At 37.4% G+C, this 18,980-nt stretch overlaps 2 protein-coding genes across 2 annotated transcripts in view; both read left to right on the forward strand.

Moving 5' to 3' along the window:
- Window positions 1-5,191: 5,191 nt before the first annotated feature.
- On the forward strand, window positions 5,192-12,026 carry LOC145999882 (calcium-activated chloride channel regulator family member 3-like). The gene is made up of 4 exons (XM_083137152.1): window positions 5,192-5,477; window positions 7,928-8,049; window positions 9,649-9,812; window positions 11,825-12,026. Exons 1-4 carry the CDS (start codon window positions 5,322-5,324, stop codon window positions 11,884-11,886), a joined length of 504 nt encoding a protein of 167 aa, XP_082993278.1. The 5' UTR covers window positions 5,192-5,321; the 3' UTR covers window positions 11,887-12,026.
- A 3,396-nt stretch (window positions 12,027-15,422) lies between these two features.
- The window catches only part of LOC145999883 (calcium-activated chloride channel regulator 1-like), a 37,039-nt gene continuing 33,481 nt past the window's right edge, over window positions 15,423-18,980 (forward strand). The window contains exons 1-2 of the mRNA XM_083137154.1: window positions 15,423-15,668; window positions 17,544-17,665. Coding sequence (XP_082993280.1) covers window positions 15,519-15,668; window positions 17,544-17,665 — 272 coding nt within the window. The 5' untranslated portion in view covers window positions 15,423-15,518. The remainder of the gene's footprint in view (window positions 15,669-17,543; window positions 17,666-18,980) is intronic.

The raw sequence follows: 18,980 nt of genomic DNA on the forward strand, positions 1-18,980 counted from the left end.
ACAGACACATAGAATAAATAATTTTTATCCTGATCACCTACTTTAACACCAAAATATTCGTGGTAAGCAGACCTCACAAATGTGGTGATACGTTGTCTTTGCCTCTTCACTACATACCTTCCACAAATGTAACAGAATACATGGGTCGAGTTCAAACACTTCCTGGACGACGAAGACATTGTCTCTCGACACAACGCAGCACGAACTATCGACAATGACGAAAACTTCATCAAATATTTTGCATTCCCTACTGCTATTTACATATATAATATCTACAATACACTTAACTAAGGTTTTCGGATCACGTAACCTTATACACGGTAAATAAATTAAAACCTGTACTATTTGCATTAGTTGGTATCGAATAACAAAACTTAGAAACAAATTTATTGAATCATTCATTGTTACTAGGCGTCTTCAGCAATTTTGTTAATCATATAATGTAATAAGAGGTGCACTGCCATCTATCGGGAATATTATTAACTTCTAATTTCTGGGCAGAAATTACGATTTATACAACAATGAAGATTTCTAAATAACTGAGGATGATACAACAAAAACAAGGTCACTTCTGAAATCAGCATCAAATGTAGTTTCAGAAACCACAATTAGTTTCCAAACATCAGAACCCATGTGGACCAGTGAATCGAGAACACCGTCAACAATCTACAGAGAAAACCACTGTGAGAATTAAACTTCTTGCTTTGGGGGTGGGGGGCGATTTTTTATTTCATTTTGAGAGGTAGTTTTTTTGGGGGGGCATGAAAGTTTGTATATATGTTACTAGTCAGTAATCTAAACTATTTCCTTGCCGTTCTAACCTAAGTACCGCAGACTATTGGTTGTAGCCTAGGTCACTAAATCTATGATAACATTTACACACAAAAAGACCTATCCACTGGCGGCGATTAGGAGGAGCGAAGGGGGTGGTTGTCCCCCAACTTTTCGCCACTTTTGCGCCCGCACTATGCTAAACCTTATATACAAAGGGAAATATACTCTCTTTGCCCCCCGTTTTGGCACCTTGTCCCCCCCAGTTTTGGAACGGAATCGCCGCCACTGGACCTATCGAACTAATAACACCGAATTTCTATTACCAAGTTCAAACGTAACGTTCTTGTAAAAACGTTTAATACATGTTAACTATGTGGCTACTCTATTCAAGTATAATTTACGGTTTTCAATGTCTTACATATTAGCGCCTCTCACCACACACACACATGCACAAATATTAACAATTTAAGGGGTCTGTGTGATTCCAATGTATCCAAAAATTCTAATTCAATTTAAATAGACGGTATATTTAAAACATTTAATTTGAGATGAGGAGTTTAAATTAGCCATTTCACGTATTCAGACATCTTCAAACACAAGTCACAAATGATACAGTTTATATTCTAATCTACGAAAAATTGTTAATTGGATGAGAATTTCAGACTCAAATTTCAGTAACCAACTTCATTTATCCTGTCTTGCAGTAATCTTCCGTCTGCCAGATAGATTGTTCTTCAAAGGACACTTAACAAAGTAAACTGATTGAGAGAACTCTTTTTTTATTTTCCAAGCAGCTTTCTTCTTCTTCCTCAACAAAAATGAAAAGCTAAACTGTGAAATGCCTCAACACGCAGAATTCCCGGAGTCAGAACTTCACACAGAATTCCCGGAGCCAAAAATTCACACAGAATTCCCGGAGCCAAAAATTCACACAGAATTTCCGGAGCCAAAAATTCACGCAGAATTCCCGGAGCCAAAAATTCACACAGAATACCCGGAGCCAAAAATTCACGCAGAATTCCCGGAGCAAAAAATTCACGCAGAATTCCCGGAGCCAAAACTTCACACAGAATTCAAGGAGCCAAAAATTCACACAGAATTCCCGGAGCCAAAAATTCACACAGAATTCCCAATGAGTAGTCACCCCAGCACTACGGCATGAAAACCTAAGCTGAAAACAGGTTGCTGTTGTCTCGACTTGGTGAGGTTGATCAATTCCAGAATGGTGTCTGTCTTTAATCCACAAAGGGTCCATACTTTTCGGCAGGGAAATCTTTGATGACTGGATCATTAATGGACAGGAATAATTCTTCAATTAAGAAATGGTGTAGGATATGCTTTCAATCCCGTTTTCATTAAGGAGGGATAAAAACATTCCTGGCAGGGATGGAAATAATTTTCTTTTGTCGGGGATTCATTTTTTGTGGGGGGAAATTACCGGCATCCCCTCCGTTAATTCGCACACTGGAGGAGACCCTCAACAATAAAATTTACTATCTTTTCACCCAGTATACGAGTTGACATCTTGGCTCCAACTGGCTACATTGAACAGTCACAGACACTTCTGAATTGTAACACAACCATTAGTTGTCAATGGAATTGTAACAACCCAGAAATGTCCGTGACTGTACAAGAAGGACAGTCAATATTGCATATAGAATATATATATATATATATTTAGATGACAAAATCAATGAAAAGTGGTAATATTGGACTAATAAATTCTTAATTATTCATGTGTTTTTATTGATTTTACTTCGATTTTCTGCCACTTTCTGGCTAATCGCGAGGATGGGAATGGGTGATGATGTGATGAATGGACACTTACAAAGAACACCGTGCTAAGGCCTGGATTCGAATCCGGGACCTCTGGCGTCGTAGCCCCGCTACGCTAACGACTCTGCCACGGAGGTCAGCCCACATTATTTTTATTAGTTTAACACCTGTAAAAGATATAAAATTTTATGAATCCAATGAGTTGATGCTCTCACTTCTGTTTTTCTCATGTATTTCGTGTTGAACTTCAATTTGCACACCCTTCGTAACATACGTGACAAGACAAGTGTAACAACCATGACCAGTGGCGGCGTTTGGGTTCCAAAACTGGGGGGGGTAAGGGCAAGACAGTTCACTTTGTATTGTCAGATAAGGTTTAGCATCGTGCAGGAGCAAAAGTTGCAAAAAGTTAGTGGGGGGGGGGGCAACTGCCACCTTCGCCCCCCCTAATCGTCGCCACTGACAATGACAGATATATATAATTTAAGAGTATTTTCCAAAGTAAAAACGATGAGGATCTACTTTTTTTTTGACGCATAAGGTTCATTCAGTGACCAGATTTTTTTTTAATTTCAAGCCTTTGACCTGCAAAGACAGCTTACAAATTTGGTACCACACAGAATATTTCCTTCAATTTCTCTAACAAGTTTTCATTTTAGTAAATATGTAATATTATCAAGACTTTTTTTTTTGGGAGTAGAAAGTTGGGGGGCCAGGGTGGAAAGATAGGGCGCCAAAAATCCACCTCGCCCGGATGAAAATTTTATCTTGAGACGCGCCTGTTCTTAGTATTATATTGGTAGAGAAACACGACAATAGTAACATACATTTCATAATCACGCTGTCAACATTCTTTATCTACTATACGAAAACGTATTTTATCGTATTATCTATCTCTCGTACAATATCCTGTTACATTTATAATTTACAAGACTCTTATGATGTGTTGGCTAATGTATGACTGTGACGTCATACTTCTTTTGACAAGAAAATGGTCCGGCCAGACCAAATGACGCAGGAAATATGGTCCCCCACGACAAAATATATCCCCTAAGAAAATAATTGACATTTATCTGCTATTTGCAACACAGTATGGACCCCTATAAGACAATTTAGACGGGAGATGGAATACCACCTCATAAAAAATTGCCCCCACCGCCCAGCCCCCCCGTTGAAATATGGTCCCCCACTGGAAACAAAGTTGAGAATGCTTACCAGGGGGAACAAAAATAATTCCTTTTGGTTCCTCTTGGAAGCAAGTAGAATGACTTTAAAACAAGCGAAAAATATGTCCCCATAAAAATATGCCCTCCCCTCCCCCTGCGAAACAAAGCTATTCAGTATACCAGAGCATAGGGAACGAATTTTACCCCTTGAAATATGGCAGTTTATTTTACTTCCCTTTTCTGTCACTTTTGGCTAATCGCGAAGATGATGATGGGAGTGATGAAGGAACACACACAAAGAACACCCATGCTCACGCCGGGATTGTAACCCGGGACCCCTTGCGTCGTAGCGCGGTGTGCTAACCACTCCGCCACAGAGGTCAGTTGGTACCTATTAGGTAAACTGTAAGAACAAATCTTGGCACTATTGCAAACTCCATTATAAATAACAATGGATTTATCTTCATAAGAAAGTAGGTATTTTTTAAAAAAAAAAACTACAGCCGAATGGTATTCTAAGATCTTATGACTGATTCAAAAGGGGACCATATTCTCCGGGTTACATTCGTTCCCCCTTCTAAAGTCTTTCGACATTATTTCCAAGGGAGGACAATATTTCATGAGATGGTATTCGATCTTATTTGAAAATAAGATCCTTAGGAAAATATTTGGACCTAAAAGGGATGAGGAGACAGGTGAGTGGAGAAGGTTACATAATTTAGAACTACACAATTTGTATTCATGTCCAGATATTATTAGAATAATTAAATCAAGACGACTTAGGTGGGCAGGCCATGTGGCACGAATGGGAGAGGAAAGAGGAGTTCACAGTATTCTTGTTGGGAAACCAGATGGTAAGAGACCTGTAGGCAGGCCAAGACGAAGATGGAGGGACAACGTTGAGATGGACCTAAGGGAAATCGGTAGGAATGGAAAAGAGTATATAGAACTTGCTCAAGATAGGGAAAGATGAAAGGCCTGTGTTGCTGCAGCCATGAACCTTCGGGTTTAAGAAGGCTAGGGAGTTAGTTAGTTACTTAGTTAGTTGGTATTCGATCTCCCGTCTAAATTGTGATTTGTCCCCTTTTGTGTTCGCAAATTGCAGTTAAATGTCAATGATTTCCTTAGGGATCATATTTTATGGGGATGGACAAAATATTCTTTCCCCGTTACTGTAAGATTTGGTCCAGGGCAACCATATTTCCTGCCATATTTGGTCCGGCCGTACCATTTTCTGGAGAGTCCATATAAACCCTGATACCGGATTCAGCCACTCTAGGAAATTTTAACCTCGATTGTTTGAAAAAAAAACACTTGAGTAGAGTGGATACCAGTAATACGTAATAAGAATGATTGTGTAATATCATAGATTTGATATGAATCTTGTGAAAAAATTATACATACTTATAAAATTTACTGATACCAGGATAAGAGCTAGTACAAATTCCATGACAATCCCACTTTCCCATTTGAAAGCGGTTGACTGTATTTCTATGTAACGACTGTTGCAAAATTGTCATATCACCTGACCTAAGCGTATATTATATCGTTCCTGCTAATTTGTTCTTCGTCAGTACAGAAGCTGCTGAGTACAAGTGTGCAACAATGCGTCTCTGGACACAACAATGCTTCTTTTGGTGCCTGTGGACAATCACAGCTAGCAGTTCTGTGAGTTTGAATGAAGACAATGGATATACTGGGCTGATTGTTGCAATTTCAGAAAATATTGAACGGGATAGCACTCTGATAAGGGATTTTCAGGTAGGTGGCTGATAATAGTAATACCAAGCGTGGATCAAGATGTGCAATGTACTGTCCTAAACATAAGCTTCGACTTTTTGGAGAAGGGGTGGGGGGGCAATACACTTTCTGTGGCCCCAAATTCTCAATAGTTGGATGTGTGTGTGTATTCACACATACACACACATACGAGGCTTATATAGGAATCAACCTCCGATGCTATGTTAAAATAAAACATTTATTATGTATAGTCGACGTCCTACCTAGTACGTTAAAGACCGGTTGGCTTTGAAGTCCACGGAGCGCGCCCACCAGCTGCAACAATCACATTCAACCCACAATGTTGCCACACATCTACTCTACGCCACCTTGTCCCTCCGCCTTAGCACGGTCTCCACATTGAAGTTGCAAAGTACGGCAACAGCGTATCCGCAGTCATGTGACTGAGACTCCACGTGGAGCAGACGAGCAGAATGACAGCTGCGCCCATTGGCTGAAGGTTGAGTTAACGACGTTAACGAAGCAAACGCGTGGACTATACATATCTTCAACACAATCACCAAAGGAATTGAAACACCAGTCATATGATACTTTTCTTTTCGAAAAGGGGGGGGACCCGCGGAAGGTGCCCGCCTCCACCCGCATACATTCGAGTGTATGCGCTTATGGTCTGGTTCCTAAAAACACCAGAATGTCCTTTCAACGGAATATCGGTTCCCCCCTTTTTAATGTCCTCGTGGCTTTATTTGGTTCAAAGAATACATGTAGATACATTCCTGCAAGTTACAATGTAATCCACAGGATCTAGTACCGGGGTTGTTCGGTAATCCATAGCAAACCCGGTTTACGAAGTTTGTGCCGTTTTCTTAGGTATGTAGTGTGTTTCAGTATGTCTGTTTGACTGAGATAGTGTTAGGAGTTGAGTGGGTAGATGTGACGTTGTGAGGACGTGTTCTCATGTTGTATTGTTGTTTGGTGAGTTTATGTGTGTGTAGTTTTTTATGTGCAAGTGTGTGAAGGGAGACTCAAGATTATTTGATAGCAGTGTCTGATATAAGGGGTATATATGTTGTGTGAGTGTCTTGAGGTAGGGTATGCTGAGAGAGCGTTAATATTGACTATTCTGGAAGCCCCAGGAGAGGTGAATCCTGAGATTCGTCAAGATAGCAAGGTTATGAAAGATGAAGGTGATAGAAGAACAGTATTTAATAGAATTGGGTATGTTAAGAGTTCTAGATGTGTGTGTAATTCTGTCTGGTTTTGGTGAAATTCGTTTGGCATGTTTCTTTTCCTTTCTGGGTTCAAATCCTTTGGATGCAATCTTTAATGATTCTCCCCGAGGCCTTGGTGCTCTGATGCGGATACAGAAACTCTCGTGCAACTTGTCCTAGGGAAAGGCTGGCTATGTTATGAGTACAGCGAGGAACAAAACACCTTTGTACACGCTATTCTCAAGGCCACACAAAAAGCTTAGATTTACAGACAGGAACTCCAGATAATTTTTTTTTTCAGTTGCTTCTGAACTCGGCCAAACTCGGTAGGGGTGGCCATATTGTAGTAATGTAATCTGCGAAATCTTATTTAACATAAAAATGCATAATTTTATCTTTAGTGCATAAAATAGGTTTTTTTACCAAAATATCCGTTCCCTAGTTATTAGGCACAGAGTTAGGAGGGAACGAGATGCATACAGTGAGAGAAAATGAAAGGAAAGACAGAGATAGTGCGAGGGAAAGAAAGAGGTACAGAATATGGAGACAAGGGAAACAGAGTAAGAAAATAAAAGAGGAAAAGAGATACAGTATAACGAATGAAGAGGCCAGAGACAAAGAGAATGAAACTTAAGTGAAGGAAATAAGAGAGAGGTATAGAATAGGAACAGCAAGGAAAACACAGAGTAAGAAGAGCCAAAGGGGAAAGGAAACATAAAGAATGAAAAGGATAGAGACAAGGGGAATGAAACTAAGTTAAGGATAGGAGAGATTGAGGTATAGAATAGAGAGAGCAAAGAAAGCAAAGAATAAAGGAAGCCAAATATGAAAAGAGATATAAAGAATGAAGCGGATAGGGACAAAGAGAGTGAAAGTAAGTGAAGGAAAAGAGAGAGAAAAGTATAGAATAGGTAGAGCAAGGAAAACACAGAGTAAGAAAAGTAAAGGATGAAAAGAAAGAGAACGAAAGAAAGTGGCAAAGAGAAAGAAACAAGTAAAGTTGAAGAGAATGGAGAAAGGGAAAATATATACGAAGTGAATACAAAATGAGACTAGCACGGTGAAAGAAAGTGAAAAGCGAAAGGTAGACATCGAAGATAAAGAACTGACAAGTACGAAGTAAACCTAAAACATAATTTATGTTAATAAAATATATATTTATTTAAAGTTCGTATTAAAATAGCATGCAGCACAAAGTTAAAACTTTATTTTTTACAAAAAATCAAACGATAATTTAAAATTATGACCTTACCTTCACAGGATTTGATACAACAGACCTCGGCAATCCTTTACGAGGCTTCAGATGAAAAAGTGTTCATAGCTGAAGTACAAATAGTTGTTCCACGATCTTGGGCCACTACATACGAAAGCGTACCAATAAGGTAGGTTACAACATTCAGCTTCACAATGACTACAGATAAAAATTAAACATTTGGCACCAAAATATAATTTGTGCACAATCAAAGACAGATTAGACTATGATAGAAATTTATAGTTGGCCATTTTTTTTATTTCTGAATACTTCAAACCAACTGCATAACTGTTATGTCAACCTTAACTAAATATACTTTTACATTTTAACCTTAATGTCCTACTAGTTTTGAGTAAACTTGTTGGTATATTTTTTATTGAAGCATTGAAAATTCTTTTCGAATATGGCAATATTTGGAGATTCAGTCTAACCGGATCACAGGAATAATGAAGCATATACATTTAATGTTAACTAATATGTTGCTTGCTTTTATACTACATCAATAGGCGAAGGTTATGTGACGATTATATGAAGTGAATGAAATAAGGAATACAATGCAGTGGCGTATTATCCATGTTACCGTGTATACCATCGGTTTTTCATGCCTTTCTATACATTTCACTATAGTGTCTGGCTAATTGCTCACTATGTACAGTAAAACCTTGTTAATCCGGACGAATGCGGGGGGGGGGGGAGTAAGTTGACCTGTTTAACGAAAGTCCGGATTAACTGAAATAACCTGAAAGAACAGTAGAACGTGCATAAAAACTACGTTTATAGCAACAAAACACGTTTATTATGGTGTATTTAAAGCGCATAGGCCTAAATACACTATACAGTACAGTACAAAGTCTGCGGGAAACAGAATTTCATCAGTGGTTGACTGCCTTTTCTTTGGGAAGTTCTCTTGTTGACTTCTAGCCACATTTAAAACCTTGCATTCTGCCTTTTTTTGGCCTTTTGCCTGTCCGGATTAAGCCAAGGCCGGCTTATCGGGGCCCGAATTAACGAGGTTTTACTGTATTATGCAAACTATTAAAACAATCTTCTAAATCAGAAATTAAGTAAATTATTTAAAGAACATACAGACTGATCATTCCGGGTTTTCATACAGATCGTTTGAGACATGTATTTAAGGACATGGAATGAAGTGGAATGAACACACTTTGCTGCACATTTTCGTGAGATTAGCACATTCATCCCCTTTTCAGCCCCTCTTTGATGCTTCAGCATCTTTCCTCTTCCCTTTCTTTCACGTTTTGTTAATAAAAATTGGGACAGAAAAATAAATGATTCTTACTCTTAAGCAGCTACATAAAATCCCACAGTCTCATTTTGTAGAGCAGAACGAGAGCCGTAAAATAGTATAATATAATCATTGCAGATCCAATAGTTCCCAAGATAATGTAGCAAAACCCGCGAGAGAAAACACAAACTTCAACAAGACCTATTCGGCAGAACCACCGTTCTCTCTGCGGTCCGCGCTCATTATATACAGAACCCGCAGAAAAAGAGAGCATCTTTTTTTCCCTATCCCGACCATAATTTTTCACTTTAAAATCGTTTCCCCAACAATAAGTAAGAAATGTTGCCGTAAACCGGGTCTAATATTTGCAATACGTCACTGATACAATGCAATACAATTCCATTTCTTCTATCACATATTATTGTGGATCTTTGTGACAAAATTACCAGGAGTTGTTATTGTCTTCTTCATCTTCTTTTGCAGCTTTGAAGATGCCGATATCAGAATAGACGTGCAGAATCCTTTGTACGGGGACATCCCATACACACAACAAGTGCGTCCGTGTGGAGAACGAGGAGAATATATTCACATAACGCCTGCGTTTGTTCATAGAGATAGCGATGTTATAAAGCGAACTGGAAATACATGTAAGTCACTAGCCAACAAATTTTAACTTTTTTTCCTTTTTGTACAAGTTACGCTGATAGGTATTCTTAAATAATTCCGACCCGCTGAATCAAAAAATCAGGTAAAAAAATGGGTGTCACGTCACACTTTTTGTCTGTGTTCAAGAAATAACATTGACGCATAGGTCTATATGCGATATTTATTGTGACTTTCGTTGTACATGGACATGTAGGCTGTGCTAAACAACATCCGCAAGCAAACATTCAGTATATAAAGTTCGTTCAATCAGCATGGTCAGTTTTCCTTGTACAGGGTGATTAGAAAGTCAAATTAACAACATACGTCTATTTTTTACTCCTCACAATATTTGTGGAATAATATATTAAACAACAACGTAATTCTTATAGTTAAAAAAATGAAGCAAATGTTGCCTCATATTAGTTTTCTCTCGTACAGGGTATTCTAAAAGTCAAGTTAAAAAAGAGAAATAATATTTCCATTACATTTCAAGTTGAACGTTGCACAATGCAGTGTCAGAAATTATGCAGAAGCCATGAAAATCATAGATGACTTTTATATACAGGGTGATTGGTAATTCGACCTATTCCTGGAAAGGGGTAATACTAGAGCACATTTGCAACAAATTTGACCCTATGCACCGGGGGTCGAAAATCAATGGGTTTCGAGTTATTGCAGATTGTAGATTTTCCTGAAATATTCCGACTTGCGACCAAAAAACTAATAATTGTGAAAAACTACTACACCCTGGACACTTAATCGACACGTTGCTAACAGCTGACGAATGAGTGACTACTGGGGAAAAAATTCATGCCCATAATTCCCATACTCAAAGAAAGAAACAGTCATTGGTGCACACGTCACGAAGAAATTTGGAAATTATCGTTTAAATCGAAGAGGATTACTCAAAAAAATGGTAACACACTTTGCGTAAAAATTACGGAAAAAACTTCCTCGTTTCATAAGCTCTCCAAAAATATATAAATATTGTCAACTTGTACACGGGTTGGGGGAAAAATCTGAATAAAAAGCGGAGAAGGCGCGTTGTAGACCTCTTTGTAAAGTGAAAACAAAGTTGTCGGTTGTGAGAAATAAAGGAAGGAAAATGAGTGAAATAATAATGTTAGGCAATTTTAACAGGATTTGTAGTTTTTGTAACAGTTAATTCTGAAAACCTGGAATCATGAGAATGGTAAATAACATTATTATTGTTGATATCACAATGTGGCTCTGATTTAAAAGGGTAATCATGAACAACACTGCACCCCGTTTGTTGTTTCTATGTTTAAAAATATCTACTTGGACAGGGCTAGCATTTGGTGTATGAATTATGTATGTACAGGTTTCGGTTACAAAGAAACGCCACTCTTAATTCCCAGTTGCGCCGTTCGTGGGACACCCTGTAGTTGTGAGGGAACTCCGGCAGAGTTGAATCTGTTTAAACCAACATTCCTTTGGAATTCTTTCTTGTATAGAATAGTAGGCCTTACCGCGTTGATTGAAATGTGAAATAATTTCTACCAAATAATGCCATAGTTCATAGTAATAATAGAGAAGCTATTGTTGCAGCAATTCTATGCCGACGAGTCATTGTCATAAGAAAGGGACATTTTGGCGTCTCCTTTCGCGTTAAAAAAATCAGGCCAGAGATTGGTCAACAGTGAAGAAGTCTAAACTATCTACAAATGAAGTAAATTTATGAGTTTATTCTCCAAGATCGGTGATTGGATAAAGCTATGAACAACCAGAACCACTCAATTAGTTTTATATTTAAAAGTTAACATTAACAACAATGTTATGTTACATACTAGCTTTTCGTACAATCAGAATCAAAAGTTGGCTTTTGAACTAATTGTATTTGTTATCCATTATTTCATTTGCACAGTCTTATTGTTCTCACTGGAGTTGCCAATTTGCAATCTCCGAAATGTAATCGAAATTCATCGTAAAGAGTTGTAATGTTTGGATTCATGTACTGAAGAATTTCATTAATAATTGTTGTTGTTTTTTTCAGTCCGAGCCCTCTCCAATGACCTACGGAACTGTACACCTCAACTACACCTGAAACAAAAATGACCACGAAAATCATTTGTCCTACACATAGTCTTAGTATTATGGTAACTTTAATAATATTTATCTTTCACAAAATACATACCTTACATTGTTTCAATTTTATGTATATGTGCCTGATAATATGATCAATAAAATATATTCATAACCACACCTTTGAAACATAATTTATTAATTCTCCCTCGTGGATAGCTATTATAATTATATTACATGAATTTCATTATAACAAATGAATGGGAACTTTATCTTTCTCATCATTACAATGCCATCTAATCATAATAGATTTAATTGCATACAATACTTGTCGTTACCCGTATTTGTGTTAAGCTAGAATTTAATTAAAACTAATTTTAATTACTTAAAATTTGGTTTAAAGAGATAACAGCGAAATCTAGCTTTTTATGGTGAAAAATAAGTATTGTCGGATACCATTTAGCAAAATTAGTTTTGACTAGTCATAATTAGAAATAACTAAAGCCTTAATCAATGCTAGTTGAAATTATTTTTGCTTTTTATATATCAGTTAAAACAGCGTGTTTCAAAAAGAATATACGTATTACAAAGTATTATTTTGTCCAAACTATCGATCGCTGCGCCCCGGCTCGGCTATTAGAGAAACGAATACATAGTCTAGTTTATATAACAGCCGCTAGATGTCAGTTGTGTTCTGTTTTGCTTGGTAACCGTCAGTTGTTTGAAATGGCTACTCCGCAGCAGAAATTATTTTGTGTTCTCGAGTTTGCGAAGTGCAATTCCGTGATTAGAGTGCAAAGACGTTTCAGGTTGAGGTACCAAATTGATCCTCCGAATGGGTGGAACATTCGCAGATGGTATCGACAGTTTGTAGATACAGGATGTGTATGTAAAGGAAAGAGTCCTGGCCACCCTTGTGTTCCTGAAGAAAATGTTGCACGAATTCAAACTGCTTTCCAACGTAGCCCTTCAAAATCAACTCGTCGTGCCAGTCGGGAGTTACAACTTCCTACAACAACAATTTGGCGTGTTTTGAGACGTCGACTGGTTATGAAGCCGTACAAGGTAGAGCTATTACAAGCTCTGCGTCCTGATGACAAACGCAAACGTGTGGCATTTTGTAACGAGATTCTTAATGCTATTGACAATGACAACACTTTCGCATAACGCATCGTGTTTAGTGATGAAGCTGCGTTTCATGTCAGTGGTCAGGTAAACAAACATAATGTTCGCATTTGGGGCCTACAGAACGCACATGCATTCATTGAACATGTACGAGATTCGCCCAAAGTGAATGTGTTTTGCGCGATATCCCGATCGTCTGTTTACGGCCCATTCTTCTTTGATGGAAACACGGTTAACGGTCAGCAGTATCTCTCTATGTTACAAAACTGGTTGTTTCCGAGGCTGCACGAAGACAACTTCATTTTTCAACAAGTGCGTGATTATCTGAATGAAACTCTACCGAACCGTTGGATTGGTCGTCAAGGAGCTGGCGACTTAGCATGTATCAGCTGGGCTCCACGGTCACCGGACTTGACACCCTGTGACTTCTTCCTGTGGGGTTTCATTAAAGACAATGTTTATGTACCACCAGTCCCACAGAACCTGGAAGAGTTGAAGAACTGGACCCGTACTGCCGTAACATCAGTGACGAAGGACATGCTTGCCCGAGTATGGGAGGAATTTGAGTATCGATGTGATATTGTTCGTGTCACTGCTGGAGGACATATTGAACATCTGTAATCTGAACTTGAGAGGTTCGTAAGTATGTGTGTCAAGTTTCATCTTCGTATGTCTTAAAGTTTAATAAATATATGCATGCGAAATACGTATATTCTTTTTGAAACACGCTGTACTTTGAAACTTACAACTCGTTTACGTTTTGGCGTTGACTCAAAGATGGCGGAATTCAAGATGGCGGCCACCTTGGTAGCATGGCTTGGATGGTTTTACTCCTCACACACATCATGTTTTACGACATTGGATTGCTTTGAATCAGCCCGTCTGTCATTCAAAGGGGTGGTTTCAAACTATTGGCCCACGACACAAAATGACCAATTATGTGAGAATGATTTAAGTGACGATAGAATTAAGCTTACCATCGTGTATCTCGTCAAATTCTACCCTATTTCCATTTTAGACAACGTTGAGCTTGTCGTGTCGCTTCGAAGGGTTACATTAATTAATGAGTTTTGAGTTTTTGTTAAACTCAAAACGATAAAATAGTTGACTTTGTATTTTTGGGAAGTCATATTTTACAGTTCGAAGACCAAAAAAATGTTGAGAAAAATTTAATAAAATATAATAGATTAAATGGAATTCTGAAAATAAATTTTGGAAAACAAATGAGAAAAGAAATTCAAATTTGATACCACAGCATAATTTCAAAACGACTCTTCTATATCGTAGCGAATGTTGGACTCTTCGTCGACATGATGAAACTAGAATAAATTGTTCACAAATGAGATTTTTGCGGTCTTTGCGTGACGTAACCTTACGTGACAAAATTAGAAGTGAAGAAATCCGAAAAAAATGGAAGGTCCAAGGAATCGTGGACGATATTATAAAATATCAGTTATAGTGGAATGAACATGTTCTGAGTATGCCAGATTGTCGCTTGCCTCGAGACTTATTAAATTACAGGCCAAAAGGAAAAATAAATTTAGGAAGACAATATAGCGTTTGGAATGATCAATTTCTGTAGTCGCAGAACGGGCTTTGGTTACCCAGAACTGAAAGAGCATGAAGAAGAAGAGGTTTTTGTTATAAGTTCACTTTATGCACAAATAGGCTAATCGAGATGGAACCTAGAGTTTAAAGTGGGATCCGAACCACTATGTGCCTCCAAAGGGTATCGAACCCGGAACCCCTTGATTACAATGCGGCGACATTACCACTACGTCATCGGGGAAGCCCCATTAATTAATAAGGGTTCGTTTCCAAGCGGAGTGGTTAGCACATCGCGTTACGACGCCAGGAGTCCCGGGTTCGAATCCCGCCCTGGGCATGGATGTTTGTGAGTGTCCATTCATCAATCTTATCACGTCATCACCTATCCCCATCTTCGCAAATTAGCCAAAAGTGGCATAAAAAGCGAAGTAAAATAAAGCAAATCAATCAATCATCCCAAGCAAAGTTGGGGAACTGGGGAAATGACGAATTTTAGCGGGACCATGAATATGATAAATACATTTTCCTAAATGGACAAAAAAGATCCGTTATCTTTCATGATCACCTTGAAGTATCAGAACATGGTCTTATCAGCGCTGGAATGCTTTTATAACATCAGAAAACATATTGATCTGTTCCCATTCCCTTCCTTAGTCTGATATCATTTTCAATTCTATTTTTTGTGATAATCAAGGGGAAAAGACGGTTGGAAAAGGACACCAGCAGACCTGATGATACATATTCTATCTCAAAATTGATAACGAGTCTTGTTTGAAATAATAATGCATACTTAGTTTGGTGCTCACTGATAAGTGAGATAAGAAATGATAAGAGTTTTTTGCTAGTTCGAATCGGGAGTCATGCCAGCAACCTGCTGGTGCATTTGCGCTCTCGGCACACACATGTGGGGTAGAAATTGAAAAATGGTCGATGTCACTTGAGATAAATTGTGCTTGTATCTGGTACCACGGTTTGTCTTCAAGTGTGCAACGATGTGGCTTCAGCAGTATTTACTTTGGTGCTTGTGGACATTGACATTGTGCAGTGGCTTGAGTCTGAATGAAAATAATGGATACACAGGACTTGTTGTTGCAATTTCGGAAAACATCGCTGCAAGTGATACCCTATTACAGGAATTACAGGTAGAGTACTTTCAAGATTATTATACAATAGGGTGTTATCTTACATGTGAGTGTTCTCTGCCTGCCTCTGAAGTATATATGTAGTGTAGCTGGGGTGACTAAATGAATTGTCAGATTTTGCTGATTATTTGGTAAATATGGTATCTTCAGACACATGGCAGTATATATACAGAAATAATATTGATGTGGTTCACTCATAGCAGCCCAAGCATGGTACACTTTTAATAGTTATGAAATAATTAGTACTATGTATTAATAAACACTTTAATATTATAACCAATACAATTTTCTCTGTAAATAATTTGGATGAAAACATTTGCTTGAAATGCTTGATTGTACCGGCGGTAAAAATATTATCTTTACATTTAACTTTATTAAAGATGGGCTTGTATTTGTAAAACTTGCGTGCGTGTGGTGTCAACATAACTTTCAAAGCCTTCTCAAATAATAGTGCTTTGATTAATTTTGAAGCATTGTTTATTAGATTATACAATTGGTGGAAAATGTTTACTAAACCAATGAAAGGGGTTTGGACCCTTTAAACACTTCCCATATAAAGAACAACGTTTAGACATATATAAGAACCTGTACTGTTTATTTTTCGAATAAGCCGGCCCCGTGGCGGAGTGATTAGCAAATCGCGCCACGAAGCCGGGGATCCCGGTTTCGAATCCAGGCCTGGGCATGGATATTTGTGAGTGTCCATTCATCAATTTAATCACATCATCACTCATCCCCATCTTCGAAAATTAGTCAAAAATGGCACAAAAAGCGAAGTAAAATAAAGCAAATCAATCAATCTTTTTCGAATAAAAAAGTTGCTGTTCCCAGGGACACTTACATCAATTATTTTTTTTTAAAAAAAAAGGTTTCGAGGGTATTTTTCAAAACACACTTTCAAGTTTTTAATGCGAATTCATTCATTTGAAGCCGTTTAATTGCACTTTGCATGTGGTATTTCTAACCTTCAAGTAATCCTGAATAGCGACAGAGAATTTCAGAATTTTATTTTGAAATAAAATGGATCCCCCTTCCTAGGAGAACGTTACGAATTGTTGACCAAAACCAAAGGTTGAAATCTAGTCTATACCATTACACAACAAATACACCAAGTGTTGGGAAGTTTTGAAGGACTGTAAATTCCTAGCTCGATTCAATATTCATAGTAAGGAAAAGCCATGTACCAAATTTTATTGAAGTTTCATCTCTTTGCATGATTGACTTGGAACTACCTGAAAAATTTATTATAATTATATACATGAAACCTCACATTGTTTTCGAAAGAATAAACCATTGCAAGTTATAAATTTATTTTTATCATTTAAAGCAGGCATGCCATCTTTTATTCGTTTTAATTCAGAAGTTTCCACTTTCAAAGAAACTACGAGTATATGTACAAATTTTGAAGAAAACAACTTTTGGGTAAACGAGCAAAAGGTGCTCATTAAGCAAAATATTATTACCAAAAGTTATTCGCTTTTGTGTTCTTTACGGCCTGTGAAAGTTTGCGAGTGTACGGAATAACTCATTCCTTCCAAATTATTATATTATATCCATTTAAAAGTTTATATATTGGTATTAGCAGTAATTATCTTGAAATATACAAGAACCTGCAAAGAGGTTGCACTATTTATTTAAACACATAATTAACCTTTTCTGAACTTAATCTTCATATATAAATTACTATGTAATCTCATTGTGTTCCATGGGTATAATCAGTTTATTTTCAAACTATTGACATAGAGATTATCTACAAATAAATTGATGAGAATTACATATCATAATAAATAAATACTTTATGCAGGTTTCATTACATAACTATTTATATGTTTATATATTCATGGCAAAATAAATCAATATTCATGTTCTTCCCAGGTTCTGATACAACAGACATCACAGACCCTTTACACAGCTTCAGAACACCATGTGTACATAGCTGATGTACAAATAGTTGTTCCACGTTCTTGGGGCACTTCATACGACAACGCTTCGATAAGGTAAGAATAGTGACATTCATCATGAACACATGTTAAGATGGTTTAATATTCATTAAAATTGGCATCAAAGTGTGATTTTTATATCAAGTTTAGGGGAGTTTCAGCCAGAACCTTCAGAAATAAAAGTGTATTCTTTCGTAAGGAGTGACGCAAGCTTCTACTTGAACTGATCCGTTTGTCATTTGTCACGTAGGTCTGAATGCTTTCTAACAGGGACTAGCTTTTCCTTCAAATTCTCCTGGAATTCTATTAGATCATCAATATTTGCGATTAATGGAACCTTAGATTAGGCAGGATGAATCATAGTCGCGTTCAATATCGATCGCAATGACTCGTGGATTTTGATCAGTGTTCAATACAGCCACATTCGTCCGGGGCGAGGGTTGAGGGAGTATCAAGCTTCACGGGGAAATGACATAGGCATCATATTATCACACTTATATTTTTAAATTTCCTTTTATTCCTAACTAAACTAAGTATAATCACATCCTAATTAACTCATTTTAAGAATGAGATTATGAGAATCAATATAAAATATTGTAGCATGCAAAAACTTACATTTACAAGAAACTAATACATCCAATATTCTTACAACATACGCTTATTTGTGGATGACATCAACAATGACATTATCTGTGGGTTCCTCGTCCCCTTCAGTTGATACCTTCATTAAAGCTTAAAGCGTATCCTGACCCATCCTATTTTTTTTAATTTGTTGTTATCAGAGCGGACGATAATGTAAATTAGTTCATTATTTTAACATTACATTATAAAGGTGACCGAATCAGAGCTTATTACGAAAAAGCCAGAAAAAAGAACATTCTACGTTAAATTAACAGCGCCAGTCCACTCAATGTCACTCTTGTCACTGTGCTCTCAAGCAATATTTGTTCAATTTTAGCTTGGAAAACTAGTTCTCAGCTGTGACGAAGACGTCACAGGTAGGGTCAAATGCAGTATATAGTTGTGGAACAGAGTGTAGCAAGTGTGGAAAAGCTGGAGAAAGTGGAAGTGTTTTTGGTGAAAGTGAAGGAAACGAGAAGTGAGGCGAGGAAGAAGGCAGAAAGAATGGAAGAAGAACGAGTGAAGTGAATGTGGTGGTAGGGGAGGAGAAATAATGTGTATACAGGAGAAACTAAGAGATAGCATAAGAGATAAATTCAATGTAAAATTATATATATATATATATAAGAGGAAAAATTCAAATGTGATGTAGTGCGTACAGCCTATGGCTCGCACATGAAAGGAATCAATCTATAAGCATTGCATACGTCAGGAATGCTGCTACTAGCCAGAATTTTGTTTTCTATCAAGA

This window comes from Lepisma saccharinum, chromosome 16 (genome assembly GCF_977018435.1).
Source record: "Lepisma saccharinum chromosome 16, izLepSacc3.1, whole genome shotgun sequence".
NCBI classification, from domain to species: Eukaryota; Metazoa; Arthropoda; class Insecta; order Zygentoma; family Lepismatidae; genus Lepisma; species Lepisma saccharinum.

Bases quoted from the DNA above. Each gene is read 5' to 3' on its own strand.
- LOC145999882 (XM_083137152.1), top strand. From the start codon at position 5,322: ATGCGTCTCTGGACACAACAATGCTTCTTTTGGTGCCTGTGGACAATC. The intron at 8,050-9,648 runs GTAGGTTACAAC...CTTCTTTTGCAG, and splicing joins TACGAAAGCGTACCAATAAG to CTTTGAAGATGCCGATATCA. The intron at 9,813-11,824 runs GTAAGTCACTAG...TGTTTTTTTCAG, and splicing joins AAAGCGAACTGGAAATACAT to TCCGAGCCCTCTCCAATGAC.